This window comes from Chiroxiphia lanceolata, chromosome 20 (genome assembly GCF_009829145.1).
Source record: "Chiroxiphia lanceolata isolate bChiLan1 chromosome 20, bChiLan1.pri, whole genome shotgun sequence".
Lineage (NCBI taxonomy): Eukaryota > Metazoa > Chordata > Aves > Passeriformes > Pipridae > Chiroxiphia > Chiroxiphia lanceolata.
Genome location: NC_045656.1, coordinates 8937227 through 8954174, shown reverse-complemented (window position 1 = coordinate 8954174; position 16948 = coordinate 8937227). Strand labels below are relative to the sequence as shown.

General features: G+C 44.0%; 1 protein-coding gene and 1 long non-coding RNA gene across 2 annotated transcripts; one reads left to right on the top strand and one right to left on the bottom strand.

Annotated features, from left to right (window-relative positions):
* Window positions 1-2712: 2712 nt before the first annotated feature.
* On the bottom strand, window positions 2713-16747 carry RPS6KB1 (ribosomal protein S6 kinase B1). Its single transcript, XM_032707345.1, has 15 exons — window positions 16614-16747; window positions 13441-13490; window positions 12397-12517; window positions 12016-12084; window positions 11466-11613; window positions 10964-11021; window positions 9988-10088; window positions 9034-9124; window positions 8740-8830; window positions 8330-8437; window positions 7973-8035; window positions 7120-7197; window positions 5720-5827; window positions 5067-5179; window positions 2713-4383 (listed from the first exon to the last, which is right to left on the bottom strand). The coding sequence occupies exons 1-15, from the start codon at window positions 16731-16733 to the stop codon at window positions 4146-4148; spliced, it is 1557 nt and encodes a 518-aa protein (XP_032563236.1). The 5' UTR covers window positions 16734-16747; the 3' UTR covers window positions 2713-4145.
* On the top strand, window positions 2935-8648 carry LOC116796621. Its single transcript, XR_004360452.1, has 3 exons — window positions 2935-3167; window positions 3696-4584; window positions 4682-8648. It is a non-coding gene; the product is annotated as an uncharacterized LOC116796621 (long non-coding RNA).
* Window positions 16748-16948: the final 201 nt, after the last annotated feature.

Sequence of the window (16948 nt, the reverse complement as noted above, 5' to 3'; positions counted from 1 at the left end):
GGACTGGTTTAGATTTACACTTCATAAATGAAGTGGCTCATTCTCAGATACAGAGAGGGGAAAACAGGCAGGAACTCACCTCCAGGAATGCCAGCCTCTCTGATCCACATGGAATTAGGATGCAGCTCTTCCTGATGCAGGCCAGGGTCACCAACAGGCAGCACATCTGACTCTGCAGGGGCAGAACAGAGAACAGGTGACAAGTGACAACCAACAGCTGCTTTTTCTGAGCCCCAGAGCCCAGGTGAGGGGACCAGCCCTTGGGAACAGGCTGAGCCAAAGAGCATCTCCCAGGTCCTTTCTGTTCTCAGGGAATTCCTCCTCCCTCCCTTTCCCATCCAAGCTGTCACAAAGACAATGATTTCCATCCATAGTTATACTCAGGGCCTTCCCACTTCCTAAAAAAAGAAACAAACAGGTCACTGGGATTGACACGTTTAAATTTGCTTTTAGTTGCTCTTCACATCCATCTTACTGAGCACTTGAGGACATTCAGTCCCAGTAAACTGGGAAAGATGAACCCAGAACAGGGATTACCTTGTCTGTACTGAGGCAGCTCAGGTGTGTTCCTGCAGCAGCTGCAGATGGAGTTAATCTGGAAGAGAACAACCTGTGGAAGTTCATATTTGAGAACTGCACACAGTGGATCACCAAGGACCTGCAGGAAAAATATTCAATTTGCCTTGTTCTTAATGACTCCTCCTCCTCCTTTCCCCCTTAGGATAAAGGATTTCCCTCTAAACTGGGAAAATGAAACAGCAGCTATCCTGTAGAGACAGAATTTAACCACACCAACCAAACCCCAACCACGTCCTAAAAACAAGAGTCCTCCCTCAGTGTTTGATGCACTTCTTGATTAACAGTGAGAACAGGCTGGGAGTTAATACTGAAAAGAGAACAGGCCCCAAATAAACCTCCACAGCAGAGTGGACTCAGATATTACATATTCTCCAGCAGTTCAGCCTTCAGAGAGCAGGACCAGGAAAAAGGGATATTCAAAAGAACAATTGACTCGTTGATTTTTATCTTTTATTATGAGCTAATACCAGGATGACATTCAAATGTCAGATGGCACAATTAAGACAGTCTTGGTAGGAATTATTCCAGCATTCCCAAAATTACAATTTAGTACACGAATGGCGTCAAATGCATCACTCCCACAAGAAAACTGATGGAATTCGGAATATCTTATACCAGAAGAGTTTCTGCATCAAATGGGAAAAAGAAAAACTGCTGGTAACACAGCTGACCTAGAAACCTTTTCTGAGAATGACCTGCAGAACAAAATATTTCCCTATTTAACATCTAGTAAAAAAAAATATGACTTTTGTTCAAGTTTAAGATTTAATACTTTTTATATGGTTAGCCACAACAGGTATTAACCTCAGTTTTACTATATTTTTGTAATGCTACAAAAATCCTATAAAATCAAATTATAGTGAATTTTTCAGTGATTATAATTAAAAAAGCGCAGCTTGTACAAAATAAAAAAAATAAGATTCTATACTCTAATGAAAAATTTAAGACATTTTTAAATGAACAAAAGAAAGCACTTGTTAAGCTCTCCAATATTCAATGCATTCTGCACTTATCTGAAATAGCCAGACAGGAGCTACAACTCCACTCCCCTCAGTTCACAACTAGTAATTTTGACACTATTATATATATATATAGAGGATCTATGTCTGATCTTTTTACAAATAAATACAGGATAAACCATATTGCATAGTGTGTGCTTGCTGTCTGAGTCACACTCCCAAAGTTTCACAGTCATGGTAGGGAATTCAACTTAGAACCTATGGGATGAAACATTGACAGTACATGGAATTTCCTTGGAAAACCGATGAGTTGGGGGTTGTAATTCCTCAGTGAACTCAGACAAACAACTCTTGCCATTCTTGCCAGCCATAATAAACCAATTCCACTGGACAATCTACCCAGCCAAGCAAAAAAAGCAACCGGTGGCTGGAACTGGGACCAAGAGAGATCTGCCTCCAAAAATGACTATTTTTTAAGCAAGTCCCTTTCTCCTCAGTGGCCACGTCAGGGCACCTCAGGAACGAGCAGCACAGAGGCTCCAGGGGCTGGAGGTTGAGGCCTTGGCAGATATTCCCCATGCAAACAGTGCAATCCAGAATGCAGCCAGGTTTGCAGATATGCAGAGTGCAAACAACTCCTGAGCACTTGGGTTTTGGTTTCACAACGCCCCCCCCCCCCAAACAATGGCAATCCTCCAGTGTGGCACTGCAAGGGAACTTGATCTGCCTCAGGAAATTAAAACTTTTTTAACAAAAGGAAGAAAAAAAAAAATAAAATCTTAATTTTTGCTCGTTTTTTGTTGTTGGTATCAAGGTATCACTGAATCCTTCCGACTTGCAAATCTGAGCAAAGAGCACTGAGCGGATTCAATGCTTGAGAGAGTTTTATGGCTTGGATCCTATGGCTCAAAAAAGGTTCAGTATCCACAGAGTAAGCGGAAATCTAGGATAAAAAAATCCCTACTGTTGTGAAACACCAGAAGTAGACTTTGCACAGTTTGACTAAGGATAATGCAACGTGTGGCAGGCAAAAAGTGACAGGACTTGGATGCAGCTGGATCATCTCCACACACACACACACAGCAGACACACCCTAAACTAGTGTAAAGCTCTGCAGATTTTAACCCTTTCACCAGCTATGCTCATGGAAATGCTTTCTTTAAGGCAGGAAGTATATATTTAAGGAAGGTAAAGTTTACCTTTATTTTATTCTTTGTACCTGTAAGTCAGTTGTACAGATCGTGTGACAGTTTTAAAAACATAAATATAGTGTCCTTAGAACATGTTTCCTAAATGAAGGTTGCTCAAGTTCTGACCCACTGTGGAAGACATTCACTGAAAGGCCATTGAACACTTTTTCTCATACAATCAGCAAATTTATTGCCCCAGCATAGAAAAAAAAATGTGGAGAAATTTAGAAATGTATAATGGCAGGGAACTCCCGTAAGCAAAATTTTATTAATAATTATTATACTTAAAAAAAAAAAAATCCTCAAATTCTTACCCACCTGTTACAAAAATAGTTATTTCCTTCCTGCTACGTAGGGTTTGTCTCTGTTCCCTGGGGGACTTGCTATAGATCTCTACTGACCTTGTGATGGGATGCACAGTCTCCTGATCTCGCTGTGGGTAAGAACCTGGCTGTGCTGAGCTGCCTCCAGCACCAGCACCAGCAGAAGGGACAAAAAAAGTGATGTTTCCCAGTGAAATGTCTGCTGAGGACAGGGATGAAATAAGCAGGACGTGTGTGAGCCCGTGGCTTCCAGTTAAGCCTAGAACAACATAGCAGCATTGCCTCTGATTAGATCCGTTGGTCCCTGCAGGAACAGGGATTTCAGCTGGGGAAGCAAGTGAAAAACAGTCCCACCCCACACTGCCAAGCTGGCCAGTGGTTCACTTATTGATTTGTTGTTTGATGAGGAGAAGAATCAGAACCAGAGCGTTGAAAAAAAAAAAAAACAAACAAGCAACTTTCTTCACCAATTATTCTGCGTTTGCAATTTTGGGATCCTTTCCATAATGAGCTGAATCAAAAAAATCTATTTGAAAAATATATATTTTTTTTTTGTATATATATATATAAAAAAAACTCATCATGTTTTGAACGTGAGATACCAATTAATTTTAGCTTTCATCTTTGATTCCGCCCCGTTGTAGGAAACCTCTTAACGAAGCTTGCATGCTAATTACCCCTCAGCTGCAAGCACAGGCGTTTCATCCTCTGCCTAGTGAAAGGGCTAACCCTCCTCGACACATTCACTACACCAGTGATTCTGGAGCAACATCCTGACCCTTAATACTGTCAGTTCCAAGCTGAGAAATCCTTGATAAGGTGAGCAGATGTCACTGGAATCGTTAGATGACGTGCCTAGAGTTCTGCAAGACCATTTGCTGAAGTTTTTTTTTTTTTATGCACCATTGATTGACAGGAAAAAAAAAAAACCAAAAAAAAAAAAATCCGTTTTTTTTCTCTTTGCTTTCCAAGTCTCTCTGTGCAATGACTGACTCTTTGATACTGTCACTTTTTTTAAAAGTAAACCAAACAAGCCCTCGTGTTTCAGCTCCAAGGGGGCTCCCGTCTGTTCTCGGCTCCCAGCCGTGGTGCTGTCATAGGTTCATGCGCAAGTGCTCTGGTCGTTTGGAGATCATGGGGAAAGCTTGTTTTTTGTAGGGCCCAGAGTTTGGCTGCCGGATTGGAAGCGGTGCTGAAGCCTCTCCACACACTGTCACATCCATTTGTTCTATCCCACTCGTCTCCATCGGGTATTCCACAGGTGGCTGAGCGGTCGATGCGCCGGCAGAAGCACCTCTTCCCCAGAATTCCCCGGGGGAAAACTTGACGGGGCTTTAAAACAAGAAACACACAGATCAGAGCTGGAGATACGGCACCGAGGGGGATCTGTTACTCTGCAGGAAGCTCAAATGCCTATTGAGAAGCATTTCTAATTCTTCCTTCCACTTCCAGAAGTTTGAGAAATTTCCACGGGGAGCTTCTACCACTGTCTCTTGTAAAGTACATTCCTGTCATCTGAGGATGCATTTCTAGGTGATTGCAGAATCAATGAAAGGCTTATCAGGAAGACAAAAAAACCCACTAATTTTTGCTCAATCATAACCATCTTTTCTTGTTGGTTCTTTGTCAGTACCAAGATATTGCTGAATCCTTCCAGTTTGCAAATCTGAGCAAAGAGCACTGACTGCACTGACATGATTCTTTCTGGACTAACACGATTCTTTAGCAGCACAAAGCTCTTAGGATGTTCTGAAACAGTTCTAGAGGGATGGTGAACCAAAGTCACCAGAGTGGGGCTGCATCAGCACTAAAAAGCAGCAAATTAGTACTTCCTGTGCTGCCAAACCCCACACATTTGTCACGATAACGTGGTTTGTAAAACAGGGTCGATCCTGTAACTCGAACGAAGTGCTGGGCTGAGAAGCAAGGCTGCATTCTGAATTTCTACTTGTCAAAAGGTGTGTTACAAAAAAAAAAAAGGAAAGAAGGAAAAAGAAGGAATAAAAGAGAGGTACCTGACTGGTGTCCTTGGGCTACCGATGAACCTGCGAGGGGAGCGGATTTTTGGTTCAAAAGAAAATTTCTCTTTTACGCTTTCAAGTACTGATGGAGCCACGTAGGTAAAACCCTGCAAGACAGCAAGGGAGGCAACATTCACCCTGGGGATCACTCTGCAGTGACCACATGAAAACCTGATGATGATCAGAAAATTACAAAAGGAAGAGTAAATGCAGACATAGGAACTTCTACTCCTCGAAGCGAACAGTGGGACTTTGGGGAGTTCCCAACCTGATGCTCCAACCCGGCTATTTCTGCTCCCAGACTCCCACAGGCACACTCACTTTAATTAATTTTGCTCTATGGACTGGACATTGTTCCCCCTGCATGACTGTGAAAGCAACCCCGTGGCCAGGGTTCAGAATGCAGCTCTGAATCACAGTGCTGACATTCCACAAAGGAGGCACCGTTTGCTGGCTGGTGCATAAAGAAAACGTCAGAGATAGCAAAGTGTCCTCAGAGCCCTTCAACATCTCCAACCTGTCACAGAGTTTGGGTCCAGTGATGAGGGTTTGCTTTGAATATCAGGCAGGATTCCAGAGAATTAATTTAGCTGCAGTGCCCCCCTGCTCCCAGTAAAAACCTCCCTCTCCAGCCATTCCTCACTCACCAGAAAGACCTGGTTGGCACTTTCACTGAGAGTTGAGTCATCTGGGCTATCAACAGGTGTCTGACGTGTAAACTTTGAATCAAACTGGCTCACATCCTCTTCAGATTGCTTTGCAAAAACAAAATGGTTAAGGGTTTATATTACAGATATCAACCAGTGCAGCCTCTGGGTGGAGTTCATTCCATAGGTTTTTGGCAGAGCTCTGCTGGAGTAAAACCCTGGAGTGGTGTCGGAATCCTGTCGCTGCCAGTGGGAGGTCACTATGGGCACTGACACTGAGAAATAAAGGCAAGGGGGAGGGGCAAAAATTATGGATCAAAAAGGAACACAAATTAAAAAGACGCCTTTAAAAAAAAAATTAAAAAAATCTCAAATTACAAACAGAAACTTTCAGAATGACAATGCCAGTTTCTTGCCAAGTTCAGCCCTCGTCACAACCAGAACAGTTGCAACTCTCAGAATTTGGAACCTCTCCAGATAATTTAATCCCATTTTTGCAGATACAGAAGTGTTTACACTGTGAGGGATGGAGGACAACTCTGGAATAAGTGATTATGAATATTGTTTAATTTGGCCACAGAACAACAGTAACTCCAAGTTTCCTTCTCTCATTCTTTGTGGAAATGCAACGGATTCATTTGTGTGAACCCTCATGAAACATTTGGAAAAAACCACCTGGTTTGTACAAGTAACTTTCATAGCATTGCTAATAACAGAAAAACCCCAAATCATCTTCAATAATTCATTCAGAAATACCAGTCTTGAGTCTTTCTGAATTTCATTCAAAAGGGTGAAGGGAAAAAGGTCTGCAGTCCCCATGCTGGAGCTGCTGGACATCAGTGATGCCTGAGCCAGTTTAAAGTGAGATTTTTAGTAGTTGGGAACTATGGGGGTGGCAAAAGCCACTGCTGCTGTAGCTAATTGTACCCAGAGGGAAAAACAGACCTCAAAATATAAGATGGGATAATAGAGATTCATTCATCACATCACTGGTTTGAGGTAAACTATGACTGCTGCTCAGAATGCACGAGATGCACTGTAAATGTTAATAACCAAACACAGAAAATGCTTAATTAGGTGGCTTCATTGACTTTTGCTTAGCAGCTATTTCTCATTTTAGTTGAAACTAAGTACTGACTGACTGTAGAGGGTTCAGAAGCAGAGATTCAGAGTGAGCTGCACTTGCAAGTCTGTTTAACCTCCAGGTGAGAAGCAGGAGGAATTCAAAGGGAAGCAGATCAGGGGGCAGGGCAGATCTGCCTCTGACCTGACAGCAGTGAATCTGTCACCCAAGCTGTGACCTAAGTCCCAGGAATCAGTGACACTCCAGTCTGTAATCCCACATCAAGACCTCTCCTAAAGGCACAGAGGGAGCATCTCCCAGCACTCCCAGTACATACCAATAAGGGTTTAAAAGGAGGTTCCACCTTTCGTGCCAACAGCTCGTCCCAGTTGATGTGTCTGAAGAAGGGGTGAGCCTGCAGGGTTACAACAGCACAGTCAGCACCTCCTCTGGGGCACAAACCACCCAAATTTAACCACTAACAGGGGCTTCTCAGCCCCTTTCCCTGGTGGCTTTCCTTCCAAAATCACAGCTGGGTTCAGTACAGTATATTCTACATCAGAAGAGCTGAGAATTGATACCACACCTCCAAGTCAGACACCTCCTGTCCCTGCAATGTTTTCCTTGAAAGGGTTAGAAAAAGTCAGTTCACAGGCAAAATACCTCAACTTTTAAAGTTAGATACCTAAAAACCATGCCAAAACATTGCATTAATGACAAGTTATCAGAACTGGGAAATGAGGAGGACTCTCTAATATGCTGTTAATGGCACAACAAAAACAAAAGTCAAGCTGGAGGCAATGGGGACTGAGCCTCTGCCTTAGTTTTTAGCTAACTTTTCCCTTGGAATAGCTGCACTAATGCTGGCAGGGTTTTCATCAGCTGAGAGCATCATCACCCTTACAGGGCTGCACAATTAGCAGTGTACAGCTGGTGGAAAAGATCTGCTGGAAGGCAGAGCTAAAGAGCAGAAGTTATCTTCCAAATCTCCAATTATCCAGCAGGTAGGCAGCTGCTTTTGTGCAGCTTTAAAGCTTTCAGATTTTGACCAGCTGTCACATGTGGCAGCCTTTCTGCTCATTACCCTTCAAGACAGACAGACAGACAGACTCTCCTGCCCTGATAGACCCTCAGAGCTGTTTTCTCCTCAGTGAGGTAATTTAAGAGTTCTTGAGTTAAGTGCAAGTTACCTGAACTTCTCCAGCATCTCCAGGACCAGCTCCTAGACGTGAGGCAGCATTTCTTTTTAGCAGCTTCATGAGAAACAACATCCAAAAAAGCAGAATTAGTTGTGCTGTTATGACTAGACTAGTCCTGACGTGAATCATCTCTTGAATGAGCACCATGCAGAATGAATACAGAATGACCAGAAAATCTGCATTTGTTAGAAAACGACTGTATTTCCAAGGAAAATCACTTTCTGTACCACAGAATACAATACTGACTGCTTTAGTAATAAATCAAGCTTGGACTGAGCAGCCATAGTGGTATCCCTGTATTTTTATTTCCTCCAAAATATACAGCACTGACAGGCATTAAAACTGTACCTTTTTAAGCAGATCTCTGGCTTCTTGTGTGAGGTAGGGAGGCAAGTTGAGTTTACACTTGAGAATCTTGTCAATTGTCTTCTTTCTGTTCTCCCCAGTGAAAGGAGGCTGGAAAGCACCATTGGAAGGGGAGGAAAAACAGGACTTGTTCAGATCTCTTTTTTGTGCATGCACAGCTCACTTCAGTCATTCACAAAGCAGGAAAAGTTAATGCAAACAGGACTTGAAAATCACTCTTTGGATAAAAGCAGCTCAAGGCTGTGGCGAACACAACTTATTTCTTACTTGCAGTCTGCATTATATATAAATTATATATAAATGATGTGTATTTATACATGCATCTGAGTGAGGGCACAGGGAACTACAACAGCTACAAAGGGAAATACATGCAATTATAACTGTGCACCTACTGCTCCAGTCAGCATGTCATACATTAATGCCCCCAAACTCCACCAGTCCACAGCACGGTTATGCCCACTCCTCATCAAGATTTCAGGGGCCCTGTGAGCAGAAAAATTGAAAATATGAGAGTGTTTTAAGCAGCTTAATACCAATTCTGACTCCTAGTTTTCAAGCAAACCCACATTTTGTAAAGTAAAGTTTTCCTAAGTCGCTCAACATATGAACCATCAGTTAAAAAAGGCAAAATTCAGCCATTCCCCCCAGAGCAGAGTAATACTTTTGTATGTCATCATGCAGCTCACATGTATTCAATTGTTCCACAGAATGTGTGTGTGACTGTTCCATCATGAATAGATTCTTTACATAATCCGAAGTCAGTCAGTTTTACATGACCTGAAAGGAAATACAGAAAATTTCAGACTTGTTACAATTCTGACATCTCTGTAAGTAACATTAAAACCCAGAAAATTCAACATGAATCTGTATTAACTCTGAGCTACTTCCAGATATTTTCAGTGGTCTGACAAAGCAATGCAGTCATAAAACAGAACGAGGTAATCACACAAAGATAAAACTAAATGTTGCCACTTGAAGAGAAACAAGACAAACCACCAGAACTTACTCACAGATAGACAACTGTAGTTAAATGTGGAGATTTTAAAGCATCATTCAGCTAAGAAAGTAGGTTACTGAATTTTACTGCTTGCCTCCAAGTGCACAGAACAATCTTCAACAAAGTGCCCTGAATAATTCAGTACAAAGACTCAGACTAAGTAAATCAGTTGTTTAAGAAAACATGGAAATAGTGGCTGGTACAGACTGCCAGAATAATCAGTGACACACAGTCACTGGAACTGCAATCAGGAACTGAAACTGCTGTCAGGCAAAGCCTCAGCAGCTGGGGAAGTCATTCCAGCAAATGATGTGACATCCTGCCTTAAACTGCCTTTCCTAACACCCCCGTGGACCCAAATGTCATGGATTCTGCACTGAAGACAAGGATATTTATGTGCTTTACAATGATCCAGCAGAGGAAAAATTGCACAAAGAGCAAGTGAACCAAATCTCCCAACATGTGGGTCTGTACCCACAGAACCTGGAGCTCGCTGGGGCCCCAAAGAACCTCAGTGTGTGACTGAGGACAATCAGCTCTGGCAATTCCTGCTCCAAGGAAACTCTCCTCAGAGTGAGGAGTTGGGACCTTTGCAGAAGTGTTTTCCAACACCTGCCAAGCTGACTCAGGGCTGCCTTTCTACCTTGGTGATTGAGCATGATGTTCTCTGGCTTCAGATCCCGGTAGATGATTCCTTTTTGATGCAAGTGCCCCAGTGCCATCGAGATTTCTGCCAAGTAAAAGCTGAAAGGAAACATATGCCACGAAATTAGACATATTCAATCATGCAAAGCAGCTTGAGCACCATTATGTACCTAGCAACAGTTCCTTGAAAGCAGCATTAGAAGTCTGGGAGAGAAGAAAGGAAAAACAATGATGCCTTTGAGGTTGGTTTGCCTAAAAATCACCCAGACCCCAAGAACCACAAAATTACATATTAGCATTGGGTTTACCTGCTCAATAGGTATCTGAGAATGAATATATTTGGAGGAATCTGAATTTTTAACCATTTTTAGTGGTTCAAATATGTGTCTAACCACATCTAGGTGGCAAAGCTGAAAAGAAATAATGAAGTTAAGAGGTAACTGGCAGCACCCAGAGTCCCACATGGACATCAGAGCTTTCCCAGGCCATTGTCCATGGGAAGAACAACTGCAGTTAGTGTAAAGCCTAATCAATAAGGGATAATTTCAACTTGTCCATCTGTAAAGTATCACTACTCCAGAATATTTTTCTCCTTCATTACCATAATCAGCACTTCACACCTCTGAGCATCACAACACAGCCACTGCAGTGCCTTGGGAATCCTGGAACTGGCTGAGAAATTGGGTGTGGATCCAGAACAAACAAAACCACATTCACAGCAAATCTTTCACAGCTTTTGCTCCAACACCCAAAACATCTCCCTGACCACAGCCCTGTGGAAAACACCCTCAGTGGACCCTCCTCTGTGGAAAGACTGGAGTTACAGCAGCACAAAGTGGTAAGTGCAGCACAGACACCCTCCCCAAACCCACTGAGCTGCTCTTTTCACCACTTTGAAATGACTGACTACTTATATATAGTTTAAGCACTTGGAAAAAAAACCCCTATTAATGTACAAAAATAGCTTCACTTACCAAGCTGTGTCTTCCATAAATATCCCTTCTCTCTCTAACTGCATAAATAGTTCTCCTCCTGTCACGAGAAAAAATAGATTATACTCAGTTAAAGTATCATTTTTAGTCAGCCAAAAGTCTATTTTCTAGAACTATAAGCAACAGGTATTTTTTCCTGCTGTACAACATGTTTCACAAAAAAAACCCCAAGTCTGTTTCTCATCTGTGATTGTTTCCTTACCCCTGAAATAAAGGGAATACTTTCTTCTGTCATGAAGAACCTGCAGGAACTAAACCCTCAGGGACTCTCTGACTGCACCCAGTCTTAGAGTAACACACAAAAATGCCCAATTTCACTGAATTAGAAAGTTCATTGATGTTGTTCTAGGTGTTTTTAATACTAAGCTGCTTCACATTTTAAGACACCAAGCCAGTTGTTAACTGGCCTTTTAGTCATGGGGTGAGAAAACCATTTTCTTGGTTGTGTAGAACACCAGTAGGTAAGAGAATTTCAAATACTGACCACTGAGATACTCAAGGATGAGGTAGAGTTTTCCACCAGTCTGAAAGGCATAAATTAAGTCTACAATGAAGGGATGTTTCACTTCCTCCAGGATATTCCTCTCTGCTTTCGTGTGAGCTGTATCCTTGGCATTCCTTACAATCATTGCCTGCAAAAAGCAGGGAGAGGTGAGCACAAGAACTTGTTAAACAAGGCAGATTCTATATTGAGTTCAATCCTGAGTTTATTAAACCACCACACTATGCATGAGTCAGCAACAGCATAAGAAAATAAATTCACCACAGCATAAGTTTAAGTCTTTATTTCATAGAATTACACAGTAATTTAGGTTGGAAGGGATCTCCTGGCCTATTTAAATGAGCTGCTAAGAACTACCCAGACAGAAAAATTCAAAGTTAAATTAGAATTTCAACCGTACCCGGGTATCAACTGTACATATATTAAAACTTATTTTTAGGTAGAATAAACCATTAGACAATTGTAAAAGCTAAATGGAAGGTTAGGTTGTTTTAAGGTCTGGGTAACAGTGAAATGTGAACATCCAGGTTACCTTTTTAAGAACTTTCATGGCAAAGATTTTCCCGGTGTTTGCTCCAGTTACTTTCCGCACTTGAAACACCTGAACAACAACACAAAGGCAATCAGAAAAAAAAGGAAGTTAGAAGAAGAGTTCTGCCAAAGAGAGGTGACATGACCCACAAACCACAAAGCTGCTGGTGAGGGGACCCAGAACCACTCTGGGACATTTCCTGCTATCAGAGCTGGAGATGCTCTGCCCGGACCTCTGTCCCACCACACCAACCTTGGGGCTCCCCTCTGGCAGAATGAACTTGGCAGAAAACAGGTTGGGAAGACCAGAGCTTGCCCAAGGCAGCAGAAGGCCCTTTCCCATGCTGTGGGTTTGCTCCTGCAGGGAGGGATCAGTTCTCACCTTGCCGTAGCCGCCCTTGCCCAGCACGCGCAGCAGCTCGAAGCACTCGGGCCGGATCTTCTCGGGGCCTCTGTTCACACTGGTCTCTGAAATCTCAAACTTCTCACAATGTTCCATGCCCCTGGAGAGGATAAAACATGGATATGAGCCTACCTGATACTCCTAAATGATCACTGAAAGGAAGCAAGTGACTCTGGGACAAGCACAGCCTGCCTGACCAAGGGACGACTCCCTGGGGGATCTGGAGAACCCTCAGCACCGGGAATATCATTTGGAAAAGAAACAGTCTTTGCAAAGCTCCAAGTGTCAACTTGCACAGAGGAGATTACTTGCAAATTTTGGAGATTTAGAGGATCAGGATCTCCTTCAAATCCCTTCATTTCAATGCACAGTGCTCTGCATTACACCAGAGTTAAGTCTGGAAGATCAAAGCCTCCAACTGACTTAGACACTTCTCCAAGACCTCAAGGAAACACGAGGCTCTGAGGGGTGATTAAGTGTCAGATCACACTCAGCAGCCCCAGCAGTCATGGGCAGACTTCCAGAATACAAACACCTGGCAGAAAAAGCTGTAACAGGAGGAGTCTCATAACTCTGAACATGCCACAGAAGTCTGATCCATAATTTAAGGAGGATTCTAAACTGTGTTCCAGGTCAGCCAAAGTTACACAGATTGATCCCGCTCAAGGAAATGTGGCTGAACTGCTGGAACTATTCCTTCTCCCCACTGGAATAATCTGGGAACTATAAATGAAGCCAGGCTGGAGGTGTCTGTCTCCTGAACTCAGGGTTTCTCCAACAATCCTTGCTGGAGAAACAAGGATTAAAAGACAAGCAGCAAGGTTTCACCAAGATTTTATTTTGTTATTATTATTTCAAGATACAAGTCATAAATTTTAATGTGAGGCAATAGTGAATGTCTAAAAATGACTCAGATTTGAGCCAGAGTGACAACATTTTCTGTTTGCCTTAATAATGGGACAAAATGAGAAGTTATGTGTAGCTGGCATGAATGATACAGGATATTGTCCAGCAGCAACTTACAGGTCATATTGGCCAACTCCTCCATGGTCCATGCTCTCACTTAACTGACCCTGGGGATGGGAGGGGTAGAAGGAAGATTAATTAGAAAAAGAAAAAAAAAATCATTACAAAGAAATGCACTGATGTGTCTTATAGCTTGTTACATTAAAAAGAAATGGATATAATTTTAACTCACGTAATTAAACAAGTCTAAAGGTCAGGAATAATAAATTCCCAGCAGAAGATAAAAAAATGCACAAAATTCTGTGCAAGATTTGCAATATTTCCACAGATCTCAGGGAGTGACCAGGGAACCACTGCCTTACCTGGCTGTGCTGTTATTTAATCACTTAAATGTTACAGGTACAAATTCCCAGCCCCAGGTGAATTTGGAAAGTATTAAGACACTGCATTTTTCTTTATAGTTGCTCTTACATATGGATTTTAAAGTCCTGTTACAGTACTATGCAAATCAGAACAATAAGAGAGATTATGGGAATAGATGAGCTGGGACTCATGTGCACTAAAACCAAATAATACACAGAGAAGGTTTTATTATTCTATATTGAGAATAATTCAATCCTAATAATAATGAAAGAATTCAGCTTTCCTCTGATGTTAAACACCTTTCCTGACCAATAATCACTCCACAGATTAATGGATGTAAATATTACTAAGGAAAGTTCAGGCACTTCAGCATCAGAACCAGTCACCAGGGAGGAATGGGGGTTAATTCTGAAGAGATATTTCCTTCAGAGAATTTTCAACTTGATCCCCTCTGCAAGATAATACTTCCCTCTCACTGGGGCTCTGCATGGCAAAAGAAGTGCAAAGCAAGCAGACAGCTGGAATGAATGCAAATGGAATTTCATGGGCCAGCTTCTAGGGAGCTTAACTATACCCCAGAACTTTTATTTTTAAAAGTATGGACAAAAAAAAATGACAACTGCAAGGAGATACAGATAAACTGAGTGACCTGTGAAATTCAGAGAAACAGAAGGGAAAGAAAAACCACTGAGAGCTGCAAAAAGCAGCCCAAGGAGTGCATTTCAAATATTATCTAAGTGAAAACACTAACCAAAGAAAACTAGAAACTTTCAGCAGCTTCCAGACCATTGAAACGTTGAAGTTTACAGAGGCTGGTTCATTTTGGGTGGGCTAAAGGGGAATTTAACTCCTACAAGCCCCACAGGCACTGAGGGAGTCCAAAAGCTCAGGTTTGTTTCCAGCTCCTGCCCTGCTGGCATTTATTAAAACTCAGCTTATTGACACGTTTCACAACAAACCCACTGAGGCTGCCCTTGACCCCACTCCTGATGCCAACAAATGAATTTTAAAAAAAAAATCAACAAACACAGAGAATAAACACCCATCACGTTCCCAGAGCAACCCCTCCAGTTTCCCAATGGTTCTGGAAAAGTTTCTGTGTGCTGCTCTTGCTCCTGTGAACTTTGGGTTTCATTCCCAGTATGAACTTGACCAAAATGCACTTTAGGTACCATTCTGCTGTATCAGGGTTTGTTCTCCTTCCACAGCACGAGCAGCCCTTCAGTCTCTACGTTATTTCACTCCTTACAAACACCAAAATTAAGGCTGGGTGGTTTTTCACACCACAATAATTAGTGCAAACAACCACAGGGCTTTTGAGGAAACATTTAACAATCCTTTAGATTTTCTGGGATGGCTGTGCCTATTCCAACCCACAGCTGATGTGTCTGGGCTCCCCCAAGGCTTTGGGAGGTACCAGAGATGAGACAACACAGTCCTGACTTCCCACCTCATCGCTTCCAGTTTAATGATCTCCACTGCAACATCCTTCTGATCCTTGCAGGACACACACAGAGACAACTTCCACTGAAACATCCTCCCCCTCCACACATTCCTGATGTTCCCCTTCTTCCCTGCCCTGACATTCCCTGATTTTCAGTTGGTTTAATTCCACTTCTCTCTCTCCTTTATCTGTTTGCAAAAGGCACCTGAGAACCAGCTGAGGTTGCCAACGTGCATTTGTTGCTGCTCCACAGAAACTTCTGTCAAGGCAATGTTTTTAAATCCACATTAACCAATGAATGGTTTAATTGTTCCCTGGGACTGAATTATTGGAACAGGAGACAGAACAAACTCAACTTTCTTGCCACCCCCTCAGAACCTGTTCCTGGCAGCATTAACTGTCTGATGCAATTACAGGGGTTTTTTAAGCCAAGTATTTTATTGATTACTGAGGTGACAAACAGAGCTTTTCCCTGCAGGTCGAGGAGCTTTCAGCTGTCAAACAACATCCTACAGTTCATATGGAGTGGGGGAACTGAATATCTGGTTGTGTCCTGAAGGAAAGAACCTGAAGGGAGCCTACAGAAAAGATGGAGAGGAACGTTTTACAAGACACTGGAGTGACAGGACAAGGGGAAAGGCTTCCCACTGCCAGAGGGCAGGGTTAGGTGGGATATTGGGAAGGAATTTCTGGCTGTGAGGGTGGGGAGGCCCTGGCACAGGTTGCCCAGAGAAGCTGTGGCTGCCCCACCCCTAAAAGAGTCCAAAGCCAGGTTGGACGGGGCTTGGAGCAACCTGGGCTAGTGGAAGGTGTCCCTGAACATGGCAGGGAGTGGGACTGCATGAGCTTTAAGGTCCCTTCCAACCCAAACCATTCCATGATCTCAAGGACTCCAAGCATGTCATTAGAATTTAAACAGTAGAAAATAAATGCAGTAGCAGTTTACACAACACCAAACTGCTTTAAAAAGCAACAACATCACTGGAAAAATATAAACAGATACTGTAATGAGACCCCTCCAAAGCCGTGGCAGAGCCCAGACGAACATCTTAAACCGCGAACTCCCCACGGCGAGCGCAGCGCTCAGCACAGCACAGCACACAAACACCCTGTGGCCCGCCCAACGCGGCGCTTTAAATCTGAGCTTTCAACTTTGCCGCGACAGCCGCGACTGCGGAGCGAGCCGCGCTCCCGCCCCGCCGCTCGAGCGTGTGACGGCAAAGCCAGGAAACAACCCCCGCGGTCCCGGCGCCGAACTTCCGAAGGGAAGAGCTCTGGCGGGGCCGGATGGGGCTCTGCGGGGCGGGGCGGGAGGCTCGGGCTCTCCCCGGGCGCCTCAGCGCGGCCCCCGCGGCGCCTCCCGCGCCCTCCCTCCCTCAGGCCCCGCGGCCTCCACGCCGCGCGCCCGCACTCCCCCTCTCACCCCCTCCTCCAGCTCCTCGTCCGAGCCCGCGTCCTCGGGCTGGTCCAGGTCGATGTCGAACACTCCCGCCATGACTCCGTCGCTGGCTCCGCCGGGTGCGCGGGCCCAGGGCCGCCTCATGGGCCGGGGCCCCGCAGCGCCGCCGCGGCCGCCATCACCGGCTGCGCGGCCGCAGCGCGCCTGCGCGCCCGCCCCGCCCGCGCGCGCCGCGCCTGCGCGCTCGGCGCCCCGCGCGCCCGCCCGCCCTCAAAGTCCTGGCGCGGCGCACGCGCAAAAGGGCGCGGGAAGCCGAGCCGGGCGGAGCGTGCGCGCTGCGCGCGGGGAAGTCGGAGGGG